Below are 17,011 nucleotides of genomic sequence, written 5' to 3' on the forward strand. Positions count from 1 at the left end.
GCTTTATCAGACCTGTAAATGGCATTGCATAAGTTAAGTGGCTTTATGCTGAAACACCACATTAGTGCAAAAGTCCATCTTTAAGGAGAGATGACCGAGGGACATGAAATACAAGTCCCTCCATTCACTAAGTCAGAGTCAGAATAAGATAGAGAAACTGAGTTTGACTTATGTTTCTTAACCCTTTTTTTTCCTTGTTCTCATCCTCAGATGCTATGGATTTTGTCCTCATTAGCTCATCTGGCATTTTATCTACTTTTCTAACACCCAGATTTTCCTTCAGTTTTTCAAAAAACCCCAACTTTCTGCTTATGGGAACATGCTTTATAAATATAGGATCTCATTTACTCATGAAATTCTTTTCTAAGTGGCAGATTTACTTGGCAGATCATTTACACATGGTAAACATCCCAAAACATTGCAAAAATGTATTCCTTAAAAGAAGAAAAAGAAATATGAACATACCTTTATTAACAATTCAAAGTTAGCTGTATGAGCCTTATTGCTTTCTAATTTTCTTAGGCATCTTAATAATTTCCTGTTTATAGACTCATCTTGATAGCAAATTCTGCTTTATGGTTGTCTTTATTTTGCTTGTGGGATGTACATTCCTCTGATTTTTACCTCTCTGTCATTAGATTGGCCCTGTATACTCCCCTGTCTCGACTTCAGCAAGAAGTAGCAACATTCAGTCAAAGGGCGGTATCTGATACCTTGACGACAATTAATCGGATGGAGCAGGCTCGCACAGAATACAGAGGAGCCCTGCTGTGGATGAAAGATGTATCTCAAGAACTGGACCCAGACACCTTAAAACAAGTGGAAAAGTTCCGAAAAGTATGAAAATACATCCTTTTAATTTATTTTCTTGAACCTCTACAGAATAACTTAATCAAGAGCATAAAACATCAGACTAGTTTTGGAAAATGTGTTATATTACAAATTCTTAAGTTGCTTGGAAATCTCCAGTTGAAGTAAATATAAAAGGTTGTCATGCACTTTTTTTTCCCCCCACTATTTGGCATAGTAGATATAACTGCCTTTCAAGTGTTGCTTACCCGGGCTTTTAGGAGTGGTTTGCAGGAGGAAAATCATTCATTAAGTAGGGAAAGTACCTAAGTAAAAACTCATGTAAAGTGATTATTAATTATAAGTGAAGGTTATCAAATTTTTCATTCTGCCACAATACATAAGTTTGACCACAAACTTTTAAAGCAACTGTATATGTGAACATATCAGTTCAGTCAGTTCAGTCGCTCAGTCATTTCTGACTCTGTGACCCCATGGACTGCAGCACGCCAGGCTTCCCCGTCTGTCACCAACTCCCGGAGCCTACTCAAACTCATGTCCATCACGTCAGTGATGCTAACTAACCGTCTCATCCTCTGTCATCCCCTTCTCCTTCTGCCTTCAATCTTTCCCAGCATCAGGGTCTTTTCAGTGAGTCAGTTCTTCACATCAGGTGGCCAAAGTATTGGAGTTTCAGCTTCAGCATCAGTCCTTCCAAGGAACATTCAGGACTGACTTCCTTTAGGGTGGATTGGTTGGATCTCCTTGCAGTCCAAGGGACTCTCAAGAGTCTTCTCCAGCACCACAGTTCAAAAGCATCAATTCTTCAGTGCTCAGCTTTCTTTATAGTCCAACTTTCACATCCATATGTGACTACTGGAAAAACCATAGCTTTGACTAGACAGACTTTCGTTGATAAAGTAATGTCTCTGCTTTTTAATATGCTGTCTAGGTTGGTCATAACTTTTTTTCCAAGGAGCAAGTGTCTTTTAATTTCCTGGCTGCAGTCACCATCTGCAGTGATTTTGGAGCCCCCAAAAATAGTCTCTCACTATTTCCATTGTTTCCCCATCGATTTGCCATGAAGTGATGGGACTGAATGCCATGATCTTAGTTTTCTGAATGTTGAGTTTTCAGCCAACTTTTTTACTCTCCTCTTTGAATCAAGAGGCTCTTTAGTTGTTCTTCGCTTTCTGCCATAAGGGTGGTGTCATCTGCGTATCTGAGGCTCTTGATTATTTCTCCCAGCATTCTTGATTCCAGCTTGTGCTTCATCCAGCCTGGCATTTCACATGATGTACTCTGCATATTAGTTAAATAAGCTAAATAATCTACTTATTATAAATTGTATCCCCTGAATTTACCATACATAAATGGTAAAATTCACTCACTCTGGGACTTCCCTGGTGGTCCAGGGGCTAAGTCTCCATGCCCTCAATGCAGGGAGCCTGGGTTCCATCCCCGGTCAGGGAAGTAGATCCCACATGTCCCAACTAAGAGTTTGCATGCTGCGTGCCTGAACTAAAAGATCACACGTCTGAACTAAAAGATCACTCATGCCATGACTAAGACCCGCTGCAGCCAAATAAATATTTTTTTAAAATGTACTCCATTTTATAAATATTTAAAGTAGCTGTAATAATTCATACTTATTTAATATAGATGGAATCTTTCTACTAGCTGTTACAAGTACTTTGCCTCATTGATTTCTCCAAGAGACATGGGCAGTAGGTGGACACGTGGCCTCAGTCAACCTGTCATTCTATCCCCTTTATAATCCTTGACAGATACAATCCAAGGGAGTGCTTGCACAACACTGTGAGTGCACTGATGTCACTAAATTGTACAGTTTTAAAATGGTTAAGTGCATGTTATGTGAATTTCACTTCAATTAACAAACAAAAAGAATAGGATCCACACCTCCTATCCAGACCCAAATAGCCCTGCACACTCCGTTCCCTGGGCCCTCTGCAGCCACCTCTTATACTTACTTTCTGTGCTTAAGGAAGGAATATGCTCTACCCCATTCCTTCCCTTTCTGCAGACACCCCCCACCCCACACCTAGAACTTGTCTTTCCTTTTCCCTGGGTCTAACAGGCTCTCCTCAGTGTCTCAGCATGGTCCTCTCATCCGCTCATTGTCCTCCTGTCCCAGTTCAGACATCATGCATTGAGCTCACCAATGGCTTTGCTGACATCTTACCAAAAGTCATTTCTCAGTTCTGTTTCATGCATATGCTATCTTTGTGACTTGAGATCATCTATATATTTATTTACTTCCTTTTTTCCTGAGCCCCCTCACTCAGGGATGGTGGCGAAGACATTGTTCACCACAGTATCCCCATTCCTTGAGCAGTGCCTGGCACATAATAGATACCTTTTAAGTATTTGTTGAATGAATGAATGAGTACATTTAAAGTTGAATATGCACATGACTTACTGACAAATGACTCACCTGTGTGTAAGAAATATAAGCCTGTATTTAAGTTCATAAATACCTCTGTATGATTCAGAACTATTATTAATGCTTTACAACACTTTAACTATGTCCCCTTTCCATTTATTCTTCTACTATTTCTTAGCTAAATATTATCTATCAGTAGTTTTGGATGTTTCTTTTTACTTGGAATCTGTTTTTTCTTCTTAGCTATATACTTTTTTTTTTCTGTCTTTTGTCACATAGTTTCTCAGCATAAAGATACCTGGTGGAAAGAATCTCCCACACTTACCAAAAATAGCCAAAATCTTTTCAATGAATCATGAAATACTAATTCAGGGAAGGAGAATCTTCTTTGTTACAATTTCATGTGTCTGAAAACATGTATCATGAACCTGTGTAGTACATTTATTTCTATATTAGAAGTATTAATCAGTTACATTTTTGTGGTTGCAGGTACAGATCCAAGTGAGAAATAGCAAAACTTCTTTTGACAAGTTAAAGATGGATGTTTGTCAGAAAGTGGATTTACTTGGAGCTAGTCGCTGCAATATGCTGTCTCATTCACTCGCTACCTACCAGGTACCCACCTCCATGGTCAGCATGTCCTTGCAGTAAAAAGATGAGTGGTGAGATTCCTTTTTAAAAGTTGTCTAAAGGGTGCAAAAAAATTGTATAATTGATCAGATTCCTTTGATTTTGTTAAACTTGACTTACTAAGGTTATGACATTCAGAATCATAGAATACTAGACTGGAAAAGACCTTAGCGATTACCTACTCCCATAGCTTCATGTTATGCCCTTTGATATCCTAAGAAGGAGAGACAGACAGACATTTCAGAGCTTGAGAGGAGTCAGGATTCAAGGCCTCTCAGCCTGGTTCATTCAGAGATGCTTCACTTTGAACTAGTTCTACACACAATTTCATCTGAAGCAAAGATGCTATGACCCAAAAGTTTAACACTTTTCTACTATTGGTGGATGAGGAAAGTGAAAATTAAATGAGACTTAAAGGAAATGGTAGTGTTGGGCTTAAAAACCCAGGTTTTCTAAGTCTTATGTTCAGTTCTGCCAAATCGGCATTCCATACCACTGTAATCCCAGAAGTCTCATTTGTGCTTACTTTATTCCAAGTCACACATAAATAGCATACAATGAGTAAGTTAGATATTAACAGGTAACAGTTACTGATTTTATCAGTCAGTGGCAAAATAGAATAAACTCTTGCATAGGAGAATAATAATAAACTAAAGGAAATGGCATTCGATGCTGCTTTTAAGGAATCTACCTAATTCAGTTCAATTCTGTGGAATTTAAGAATCAAGACAAGTGACGCTTGAAAATAAAAGTATGTGGTAATCTGTGTAGCATAATGCCGGAAACACAGCGGCTGTTGGCCCAGCTCTCCTTTATTCTCCTCCCTCACCCCCTCACTTTGAACGGGAACCTTAAAGCAGCGAGGAAAATGTTCAGTTACTTGAGTTAGCTGGATAACACCTTTTTTTTTTTGACAAGTCTTTCTTGAACCCTAAATGAAAGTCCAAATTTAATGGTACAAATTATTTTACTCCAATTAATAAAGGTTTATACATGCTTACCAACATAAAGTTTACACATACACCTTGATGCAAATATGATGTTTTGGTGCTTTGACCATTTTCTCCTGGGTTCCTCGGAAGGTGTGCTCACCGCCAGCGTCCTTCTCCTGGCTGCAGGTTCTCCCGAGCTGCTCCGGTCAGGTGTCAGTGCTCTATGCACACGGGCGCACATACATGCAGACATGGTGCCAGTCCTTGTGCAGAGTTACTCTTTACAGAGCTTTTGGGTTCCCCAGACCTGGACATTGATTTCAGGTCCTACTTCTTGTTATTTGACAACAACTATTTGTCTATGATAGTGAGGGAAAGCAGCACTGAAAGGAGGAGAGGAAGCAGGACTGTCGTGTCACCGTCTCTTTCTCTACAGAGAACACTGCTTGGATTCTGGGAGAAAACAGCTCGCGTGATGTCCCAGATTCATGGAACCTGTATGGGCCTTCATCCATACGACTTTGTAGCTCTCAAGGTACATTCCTTTCAGTGCTCTTTTCTTAGATATGTGACACTTCATCTGGACCGTAACTTTGAGACTGCTTTTTGCTAAGCCTTATCTCAAATTTACAAAACACAGGGAATCATTTCTCTATACTCTTTCAGCTAATCGTTTTTATGAAGTTCCCAGATACCAAATGCTGCCAGCAGCTCTAAACAAATACATGGGCGCACTGCTGGTGGGTCAAGTATTAGTAGAGTGGGGGAGAGGGGAATAAAAGAAAAAGTGAAAAGAAAATTAAATGCAAAAAGGAAAGGTAATGGAAAGAGGAACAGGTGATGGAAAGTGGTCATGTGTTTTCAAAAATGACCACATTACCTACCTGACAATTTTAGGAGTTAAAGTCTCTTTGCTTTCCTTTTACACTTATGTCATAGATGTGATCCATGGTACCGTTATGCCAGTTTTGGTCGTTATGTATGTGTGATTGCTGCTGAGGAGTACTGAGTTAGGTCAGCTCTTTCCGTAACACCTACATGTAAAACGTACTCTTCCTGTCAGCATTCTGTGTGTGTGGCTTATCCAGCAGAGATGCACTGTGTTAATCATTTCGCCCGTTCTAGTAGGCTACATTGCAGTTCCTTTGAACTAATCATTCTGCTTTAGTTTCAGTAGAACTTGAAAATGTTAAGTTTGCCTAAGCTGGATGTGATGTTTGTGATGGGTTCATATCCTATAACCATATGTTACTGGGGCTTGGTGTAGATTTTTAAGTCAGGTCCTGATGTAGCATCTTCCAATCTAATAGATTCAGGGCTTTTCTGTTGCTGTTGTTGTTGTTGTATGTGTGTTTTGGTTTTTCACTTTTCTATGTTAAAGTTTTACTGGATAATATACTGTGTATTTAGGCAACTTTCATATCTAATTTCAGCTCAGGCTTGAAGTTGAAAATCTTTAGTTGTGTTTAGAGCATCACAGGGCTGGCTAGCAACACAGTGAGGTCTTCTGTGGCATATCTTAGAGTGGTGGACCCTGTGACTAGTCCACAGCGTGCGTCATGGCCACGGGCAGCCAGGGTACAAAGGATGCAGGGCTCAGGTCACATTATATCAGCATACACCTCCCACTCTTGACTTCAGAACTCTTCCTGTTTTATATTGTTCTTTAGAATTTTTATTCTCATTTTTGTTTGCACAAAGAGAGAAAAAGATTCCTCCCACTTACTTAACACTAAATTTCTTATCCTTAGCAACTACAAGACATTCCAATGAAGCTTACTGAAGACCACAAGGAAGAACAAATAGAAGACAGTTCTCTCCCTGAAAACCTCAGTAGGTAAGCAGACAAAAGTTACAGATGGTGCTGTGAAGTTCTGGATACCATTGTATTATATGTTTGGAAAGAGTTGTTTCTTCTCTGGTTTACCAAATACTGAATACTTCTGTGTCATTTTTCCAGTTAACGTTAGACATTTGCTCTGAAACTTACCCCGTCGCCCCAGTTTTGGCATGGTAGGCAAAGTTGGTGATAGGAATACAGAACAGTTGGGTGATAACCCCAAGTTGTTTAGTGTAGGAGACTGGGTCTTGTACTAAGAGTCTGTCTCTAGTGAATTCCAGAAGGGACAGCTTGAAAAAGAAAGAGGTGTTGGTAGCTATGAGATGGAAGCTGGTGACAGTTTGTCTCCAAGACAACACAGAGGGGACTGGGATTGGTTCCCTAGAAAGGGAGGCCCTTGCTGTGCTCATCCTTCATGTTGCCTGTTTCCCTTTAGTTACATGTTACCTTTGTTTTCCTTGCAGACCCACCACTTAATTGTCATTTTAACTAGATTGCACTGAGTATAATGATGATCCCAGAAATAGGCTCAAACAATGACAACACTATATTGTTGAGTGGAAAGGTGATCTGAAATATAGGCATTTCACCCTTTTCCCTAGGGGGATATCCAAACAAATTTTTTTTTACCACCTTGTATATACAGATGTTTTAGAATATAGATTAGGTAATCAAATGTATAGATATAAATTAAATGTATTAACTTAGTTACATATATTGAGACTTTACATTGTACATTGTTTATTAATTTAGTAACTATATTTGTTATCACATTTTATGGAAGTTTTATTCAAAATCTCCTTACACATCTTCAGCATTATGAAAGCTGCCTTTCACGTTAACTAACAGGTTCCAAAGCACCTCACCCTCTCTTCTATCCAAAATGTTTAAAACACAATCTATGTATACTATTGTTGAAAATTTCATTCCATATCAAACTATCTATTTGTTCTGTAGGTTTATTTCTGTGGTATTTGCAAATAAATACTGTATTGCTTTTAAGTGTCTTTAAAGGCTTATTAAAGAAAAAACCCAACACTAGAGTTGTGAGTTTATTCCGCAAGAATTATGAAAACTGGTTCTGTATCTGAGGACTTTTCTGGCTATCCAGTGGCTAAGACTCTGTGCTTCCATTGCAGGGTGCATGGTTCCATCCCTGGTCTGGGAACTAAGATCCCACATGCCACTCGGTACAGCGAGAAAAAAAAAAAAAAAAAGATAAAACTTTCTTTATCTCATTTTTTAAAATTATTATACCAGATGGATGACAACACTTTCCATAATTAGTTTTGGTCAAGAATGTTTTAGCCAAATGTGCCTTATTTTGTAACCATCAATTTCTTGTTCAAAATAGAGCACTCCATTTTTTTTTTTAGTTCTTCATTCCCTGTAGTTCCCAAGTACTCTTTTTTTAAAAAATCTCTTTCTTAAAATTTTTAATTTTTTAAATAGTAAATCTTTGTTGGTTATCTGTTTTAAATAGAGCAGTGTGTACATGTCAAGAATTCTTGAGCAAAAGCCTTTTAATGCTTGAAAACTAACCTTCATACTCGATGGCTGTGGTGACAGATGTTCTCTGTGTGTAGTATTTCACACAGTGCTCACCATGCTGAACGTGGTACCTGGTGCTTCAATCAATACTAAGTATATATGCATTTAAAGAATAAGAGGTGAAAGGTTATTTTTACAGTCTCTGTAGCTCGAGAAAAGATTTGTCTCAGATTTTAGATCTACCAGACAACTGCCTCCTCAGTTAAAACAAAAAAAACTTTTTTAAGCCACACAGAACTGTTTATAGTGTATGAGTCCTCAGTGTATTTTAACCAAAATCTTTTTTCTGTTTTACTTTAGGTTAGTTTTGTCAGATGAGGAAGTAAACTTGGGAAGTGAACCAGGTAAGATGGTAGATTCATTAAAATGTGAAATGCTCACGTACAATCGTGAAAACAGCTTGTTGCAGCCTTTTCAGAGAGATTGTATTAATATCCATTTAATCAAAAAATGTTAAGTCGCTTTATGTCTCTGTACAAACACTTCTGAGTTCGCATTTCCCCCCAGCTTTATTGAGTTGTAATTGACATGTAACACTGTAAGTTTAAGGTGTACAATTGGGTGATTTGGTACTTGTATGTATTGTAAAATGATTTTCACCATTAGACTAGTTAACACATCCATCACCTCACATAGTTACTATATTTAATTTGGGATGTGGTGCTGGCCGTACTGTAAGCTGGGCTTGGAGGCTCCCCAGGGTCACTTTTAGGGCAGCCTGGTCAGGTGGGCCAAGGACCACACTCCCCTGTTGGGTGGGACTGCTCACCTGCTTCCCTGCCTGGGCAGGTGGTAGGATTTGCTCTGCAGCCGCACAGGGTCTCAGTCCAGGCTTCCTGCTCGGGTGGAACTGGAGGCTGTGCTTAGCAACGAGTTAGCTTTCAGGCAACCATAATTAGAGTGTCCAATTATCTTCTTTAGGGAATTCTGGCCTTCTTAAAGACAGTTGCTTTTAGTGTAGATATTCATTTCACAGGGCCGTATGATTGTTTCAAAAATTATTCTCATATTTAAATTTATGTTATTTTAAAATAAATATATGTTATATGTACAATCAACATATATATGAATTACTGTAGCTTTGGAGCCAGAAAAATCTGGATTTGAACGCTAACATTTTTTTTAAAGTGAGTCATTTATGTCTTTTTCATATTTCTCTTCAGAAAAATGACTCATACACTCCTACCTGGCAGGATGCTAGATATATTTATAAACTATGTAGCACATAGTAGGTGTCCAATATTTTTTAAGCATACACATAAATACAGACCGCACTGATAAAAGAAATTAAAAACTATAATAGCCATGAGCTCATATATCTAACATACCATCAAACATATGTCCCAAATGTTATCTAATTGTGCATACATAATCCTGTATCCAATTAGAGAATATTTTTTTAACCAACATAAATGAAATATAATGGGCATTGTTGTAGTTTCAACATCCACTTATAGTATTATTTTATCTTTTAAAACCTGCTGTATCAGTAGTTATGTCCCCTTTTTGCTGAAGTACAGTTGATGTAATATTATATGTTATAGATATACAACAGAGTGATCACACTTTTTAAAGATTATGCTCCATTTATAGATATTGTTGGCTATATTCCGTGTGTTATACTGTTATATAATATCCTTCTAGCTTATTTTATACATAACAGCTTGTATCTTTTAATCTCCTATCCCGAAGTTGCCCTTCCCTCCTCCTTCTCCCCACTGGTAACCACTAGTTTGTTTTCTATATCTGCGAGTCTGTTTCCTTTTTGTTACATTCACTAGTCTATTCTGTTTTGTAGATTCCACATATAAATGACATGCAGCACTTGTTTTCCTCTGTCTGACTTATTTCACTTAGTATAATACCATCCAAGTCCGTCCATGTTGCTATACATGGCAGAAATAAACTCAGAATGACTAAAGACCTAAATGTAAGGCTAGAAACCACGAAACTCCTAGACAACCTATGTAGAACACTTGTTGACATAAATAGCAAAATTTCTTTTGGATCTTTCTCCTGAATCAAAGGAGATAAAAGCAAAAATAAACAAATGGGACATAATTAAACTTAAAAGTTTTTGCACACACAGCAAAGGAAACCATTGACAAAATCAAAAGACAGCCTGTGGAATGGGACAAAAATTGGCAAATAATATGACCTATGAGAAATTATTATCCAAAATATATAAACAGCTCATACAACTCAAGATCAAAAAGACAACCTGATTAAAAAATGGGCAGACGACCTGAACATACATCTTTCCAAAGACATACAGATGGCCAACCGGAACATGAAAATATGCTCAACGCCATTAATCATCAGAGAAATGCAAATTAAAACTATGAGGGACTTCCCTGGTGATCCAGCGTCTAAGACTTTCTGCTCCCAATGCAGGGGGCTTGGTTTCAATATTGGGTCAGGGAACTATATCCCACATGCAACAACTAAAGACTCCACGTGCTGCAGTGAAGATTGATAATCCTGTGTGCACCAGCTAAGGCCTTGAAACAGCCAAATAACTGTTTAAAAATAAATACAACTACAATGAGATATCATCTCATACCTGTCAGAATGGCTGTCACCACAAAGACTACAAATAATAAATACCTGTGAAAATGTGTAGAAAAGGGAACCGTCTTACACTGCCAGTGGGAATGTAAGTTGGTGCAGGCACAATGAAAACCAGTATAGAGGTTTCTCAAAAATTAAAAATAAAATTACCATTTGAGCAGGCAATTCCACTCATGGGTATATATATCTGAAAAAATCCGCAAAACAGTAATTGGAAAAGATACATGAATCCCATTGTTCATAGCAATAAGTGTCCATCAACAGATGAAAATAGATAAAGAATATGTGGAGTGCATATAGGAGTACTATTCAGTCATAAAAAAGAATGAAAATTTTCTATTTCCAACAACATGGATGAACTGAGTGAAACAGGTCAGAGAAAGACGAATACTATATAATGTCACTTATATTAGGACTCGAAAAACTAAAACAAACTATTGAACATAACAACAGAAAAAAACCCCCAGAATTACTGATATAGAGAAAACTAGTAGTTACCATCAGGGACAGGGAGGGGAGGAGGGACAAAATAGGGCTAAGGGATTAAGAGATACAAACAATTATGTATAAAATAAACTACAGTCAATATTTTATAATGATTATAAGTGAAGCATAACCAAAAAATTGCATATCACTATGTTGTACACTTGTTACTTATATTGAGGTATAATTGATATATAACTATATTAGTTTCAGGTGTACAACATGATTTGCTATATGTATTTGCAAAATTATCACCACAATAAGTCTAGTTAATATCCATTCTCATACACAGTTACCTTTTTTTCTTGTGATGGAAACTTTTAAGATTTATTCTCTTAGCAGCTTTCAAATATGCAGTATTTGAAAGTATTACTAACTGTATAAGCTGGGTTTAGAAAAGGAAGAGGAACAAGAGACCAAATTTCCAACATTCACTGGATCATAGAGAAAGCAAGGGAATTCCAGCAAAACATCTACATCTGCTTCATTGACTATGCAAAAGCGTTTGACTGTCTATCTTAACAAAGTGTGGAAAATTCTTAAAGTGATGGGAATACCAGACTACCTTCCCTGTCTCTGAGAAACCTGTATGCAGGTCAAGAAGCAAGAGTTGGAACCGGACATGGAATAAAGGACTGGCTCAGAATTGGGAAAGGAGTACATCAAGGCTGTATATTGTCACCCTGCTTATTTAACTTATATGCAGAGTACATCATGCAAAATGCCGGGCTGGATGCAGCACAAGCTGGAATCAGAATTGCCAGGAGAAAGATCAACAACCTCAGATGATACCACTCTAATGGCAGAAAGTGAAGAGGAACTAAAAAGCCTCTGGATGGGGGTGAAAGAGAAGAGTGAAAAAGGTGGCTTAAAATTCAGCATCAGAAAACTAAGATCATGGCATCCAGTCCCATCACTTCATGGCAAATAGAAGGGGGAAAAATGGAAGCAGTGACAGGTTTTCTTTTCTTGGGCTCCAAAATCACTGCACACAGTGACTGCAGCCTTGAAATTAAAAGATGCTTGCTACTTGGGAGGACAGCTGTGACAGACCTAGACAGCATATTAAAAAGCAAAGACATCCCTTTGCTGACAAAGATCCATATTGTTAAAGCTATCATTTTTCCAGTAGTCACATACAGCTGTGAGAGTTGGACCATAAAGAAGGTGACCACCAAAGAATTGATGCTTTCTAACTGTGGTGCTGGAGAAGACTCTTGATTGAGAGTCCCTTGTATTGCAAGATCAAACCAGTCAATCCTAAAGGAAATAAATCCTGAATATTCATTGGAAGGACTGGTGCTGAAACTGAAGCTCCAATACTTTGGCCACCTGATGTGAAGAGCCAACTCATCAGAAAAGACCCTTGTGCTGGGAATGATTGAATGCAAAAGAAGAGGGTGGCAGAGGATGAGATGGTTATAAATAGCATCACCGACTCAATAGACATGAATCTGAGCAAACTTAGGGAGATAGTGAAGGACAGGGAAACCTGACATGCAGCAGTCCTTGGAGTTGCAAAGAGTCTGACACTTGGCCACTGAACAATAGTAACAAAGTACTAACTATAATCAACATTCTGTACATTACATCCCCATGACTTATTTATTTTATAATTGATAGTTTGTACCCTTTAACTTCCTTCACTCACTGTGCCCCCACCTCAGCCTTTGGCAACCACCACCATTCTCTAAATCTATGAGCTCAGGTATCGTTTGTTCTTTGTACACCCATATAAGTGAGATGGTACAGTCTGTGTCTTTGACCCATTTCTCTTAGCATAATGCCTTCAGTGTCCATCCATGTTGTCATAAATGTTAAGATTTTATTCTTTTTTATGGCTGAATAGAGTTCCATTGCATATATGAACCACATTTTATTTTCTCACCCATTGATGGACACTTAGTTTCTTTCAGTGTCTTGGCTATTGTAAATGATGCTGCGGTGAATAAGGGGGTCGTATATCTTTTTGAAACAGTGTTTTTGTTTTCATTTTTTGGATAAGTGCTCAGAAGTGGCATTGTTGGGTCATATGGTAGTTCTATTTTTAGTTTTTTTGAGGAACCTCCATATTGTTTTCCATAGCCACTGTGCCAATTACATGGAATGTGAAAACTTTTAAGAGGGCATGGATATAACAGAGGACCTGAATATTTGTGGATATTATGAAAATATTTGTTATATTTATACATATGTAACTTTTATCTATAGATCTTTAAATTTTACATATATGGATTATAATCTGATTTGGTCAGCTGAACAGTTGGGTTTAAATTATTATAAATGACTGCAGTAAATAAGCATGCTAAATTTTTTCTTCAACTTAATCTTTCATGTGGTTCTGTTTCAGCAACTGAAGATCATAAGGAAAAACATTCTCGAATAAAAGAATTTGTAGCACCTCAGTTTTCTGACTCTGAAAATGGTATATTATAATTTCACTATATACATGGATAATTTATTATTTAAAATTCTTTAGTTTTTATATATTCATTTTCATAACATGAAAATCTGGTAGGTCTTTACACAGAAATGCAGTCTTGCACTTTTACTTCATAGCATGTCGCAGTGGGAATTTAACTGTTTACTCTGTATGTTTCGGCCCTGTGAGATGCATCTGTGTCTGTGAGGACATGCAGACTATTGTCTATCTTACTGTCTCATGTATCTACCACCTGTCAGTGTAGGCACTCAGTGAGTACTGCATTGAACGTTTCTTCCAAGCAATTATGTTGCATACGTTTTCTCCCAGTTTCTCATTTGTCTTTTGACTTTTCTTATAGTTGTTTTTTGCCATGAAAAAGTTTTAAACATTTTATATAGGTCAAATTTATTAATCTTCTGTTCTGTTGGATCTGGATTTATGTCCTTTGCAAAGCCCAGGTTGCTGCTGCTGCTGCTAAGTCGCTTCAGTCGTGTCCAACTCTGTGCGACCCCATAGACGGCAGCCCACCAGGCTCCAGTGTCCCTGGGATTCTCCAGGCAAGAACTCTGGAGTGGGTTGCCGTTTCCTTCACCAATGCATGAAAGTGAAAAGTGAAAGTGAAGTCGCTCAGTCGTGTCCGACTCTTAGCGACCCCATGGACTGCAGGCTACCAGGCTCCTCCATCCATGAGATTTTCCAGGCAACAGTACTGGAGTGCGGTGCCATTGTGAGGAGTTCATTTATGCTTTCTGCTGCTACTGCTGCTGCTTTCTACTAGTATTTATATAGTTTTTTTTTTTTTAACATTTAGATTTCCAATTCATTTGGAGTTTATTCACATAAATGGTATTGGAACAATGGATTAAATGTTATATTTTTCCAAATGGCTATCCTTTATTTTTTTAAACGCCATCTTTGCCCCAGTAATTTGAGATTAACTTCTACTCATATGCTAGATTTCTATACGTAATTGAGTCTTTTTCTAGACTTTCTTTATAGCTTATAGATGTGTCAGTGCACCATTGCCACATTTTTTATTTAAAGACTTATTGTCTAGCTCTGTAAGAAAGTTACATCGATACTTTGTGATCACATTAAATCTGAAAACTGACAGGTTGATGATGTCAAACAAGGGGAATCTTTCTGTTAAAGTTTACTTGTATAGCTTTCATATATAGTCTTTTTATGTAGGTTTTGAACATTTCTAGTTAAGATCATCTCTGAATATTTTCTTTTACTGTGATTATAAATGACATTTTCTTTCCATTTCTTTAATTGGTTACTATTTTGTGTATGTAAGTGCTATTGATTTTTGCATATTAGTTTTATATCCTGCTACCTTGCTAAATTTGTTTATACTTTGAGTTTTATGAGTGATTTTCTGGAACTTTCCAGGTAAACCATCATGTCTTCTACAAACACAGATAGTTTTTTCTTTAACAACTCCTGTGACTGTAATTAATTTCTTTTTTTAAATTGAATTGGTTTCTACCTCCACAACAATGTGAAATAATAGCAAGCATTTCCTGATCTTGGTGTCAGTGCCTGTTTCTGAATTAAGATGCTAGCTTTTAGACTGAGGTATATATTTTATAATGTTAACTATCCACACATTACTGTTTTCTCAAGAGATTTTATTAGGAATGGTTGCATACCCACTCCTTGTTGAATTTTGCCAACAGCATTTTCAGCATCTATACCAGTGATTATTTGATGTTTGCTCTTAAATACATTAAGATGGTGAGCTATATTAATAGGATTCCAGTTATAAATCCAGCTTTGTCATCATGCATTGTCTGTTGATATTTACTATGTTTACTTTGATCGTAATTTCCCTGTGAAAATATCTCAGCCTGTGATTTTCTTTAGTTTTCTTCTTTGTGGAAATTGATCAGTTTAGCCTTTTTACCTGTCCTGGGACCAATTTAATTTTAGTAAGTTATATTGTTCTCAGAAATTATTCATTTTGTCTGGGTTTTCAGATTTATTTGCATAGAGTTGTACAAAATCTCTTGATTTTTTTAAACAGTTTTATTGGGATATAATTTAAATGCCATAAGATTCCCCCATTCTAAGTATAAAATTCAGTGGCTTTTAGTGTATTTATAGAGTTGGGCAACCATCACAATTGAGAATTAGAATATTTCCATTTCCCTCCAAATTCTCTCTTGCTTGTTTGCAATTATTCCCTGGTCCCCTCCCTGACTCCCACCAGACTAGAGCAAATTTTCATCTTGTTGAATTGAGAAAGGGGGGTGGAAAGGAATGGTTCTTAGTTCAAATACCATAGTCTTTCATTCTTTCTGAATTGTAATAGATTTTCTTGTGTAAATGTTTCTTCATTTGAAGTATGTCCTTGGAAAATTTCCAGAGATTTTAAAATAATTTTCACCAGTTACTTAAAAACTGATATGCAGGTCCCTAGACCTCATCATTCTTTCATGCCAGAAGCCTCTTTGATTTTTATTGATAAATGTAGTCATGATTTTTCTATTATTATTTAAATACCTCATGATTATGATATGAAATGTCTTCTTTATCACTATTTTTCAGAAATTACATTCACCTTTCAACCAGGAGTTGTTTAAAAGAAGGTATTAAGAGCATGCAGGCAGAAGAGCCCTTTAGTTTCTGGTTTCATTAAAAAATGGTCTCATTTTTTCCCCTTAGCCAAACTTTATTCAAGGTACTAATTTAGTAAGTTTTTGTTTCATACATAAATATAGGAGTCACAAGACCAAATACAGTTGACACTTGAACTCAGTGGTGGTTCTGGGCCCCCATCCTCCGACAGTTGAAAGACCTGCCTGTAATCGATTGTGGTTGTTGCTGAGTTGCTAAGTCATGTCTGACTCTTTTGTGACCCCATGGACTGTGACCCTCCAGGCTCCACTGTCCATGAGATTTCCCAAGCAAGAATACTGGAGTGGGTTTCCATTCCCTTCTCCAAGAATTGTCTCACTTTATTTCATTATAATCAGAGCATGTTGTTTGTAATATTTCTATTTTAAGAAACTGATTTGTATGTGTTCCTTAGTTACTAATTTCCATGAATTTTCAGTGTGTGCTTCAAAAGAAGGTATATTTTCATTAGGGTTTGTACATATTCAAAAACAACCACCGTAGAACCTTCCTGGCAGTCTAGTGGTTAAAACTTTGTATGCCTAGTGCAAGGGGTGCAGGTCTGATCCCTGGTTGGAGAACTAAGATCTCACATGCTCCACTGCATCGCTGGGGGGGGGGGAACTACTGTGTTGATTATGTTGTTTAGATCCTTTACATCTTTACTTCTGTCCTCTTGGCCTGTTTTTTAACTTGGTATATTATAGTCTCCTATTATTAGCTTCTGCTTTTCCTCACGTTTCCTGTAGTTTCTGTCTTACACA

At 37.3% G+C, this 17,011-nt stretch overlaps 1 protein-coding gene across 1 annotated transcript in view; it reads left to right on the forward strand.

The window, feature by feature from the left end:
- The window catches only part of ICA1L (islet cell autoantigen 1 like), a 36,447-nt gene that overhangs the window by 7,883 nt on the left and 11,553 nt on the right, over window positions 1–17,011 (forward strand). The window contains exons 4-9 of the mRNA XM_040228774.1: window positions 639–837; window positions 3,683–3,808; window positions 5,192–5,290; window positions 6,507–6,592; window positions 8,447–8,490; window positions 13,551–13,625. Of these exons, the coding sequence (XP_040084708.1) occupies window positions 639–837; window positions 3,683–3,808; window positions 5,192–5,290; window positions 6,507–6,592; window positions 8,447–8,490; window positions 13,551–13,625 (629 nt within the window). The remainder of the gene's footprint in view (window positions 1–638; window positions 838–3,682; window positions 3,809–5,191; window positions 5,291–6,506; window positions 6,593–8,446; window positions 8,491–13,550; window positions 13,626–17,011) is intronic.

The sequence above is a fragment of the Oryx dammah genome, unplaced genomic scaffold (assembly GCF_014754425.2).
Source record: "Oryx dammah isolate SB20612 unplaced genomic scaffold, SCBI_Odam_1.1 HiC_scaffold_27, whole genome shotgun sequence".
In the NCBI taxonomy this organism is placed as follows: Eukaryota; Metazoa; Chordata; class Mammalia; order Artiodactyla; family Bovidae; genus Oryx; species Oryx dammah.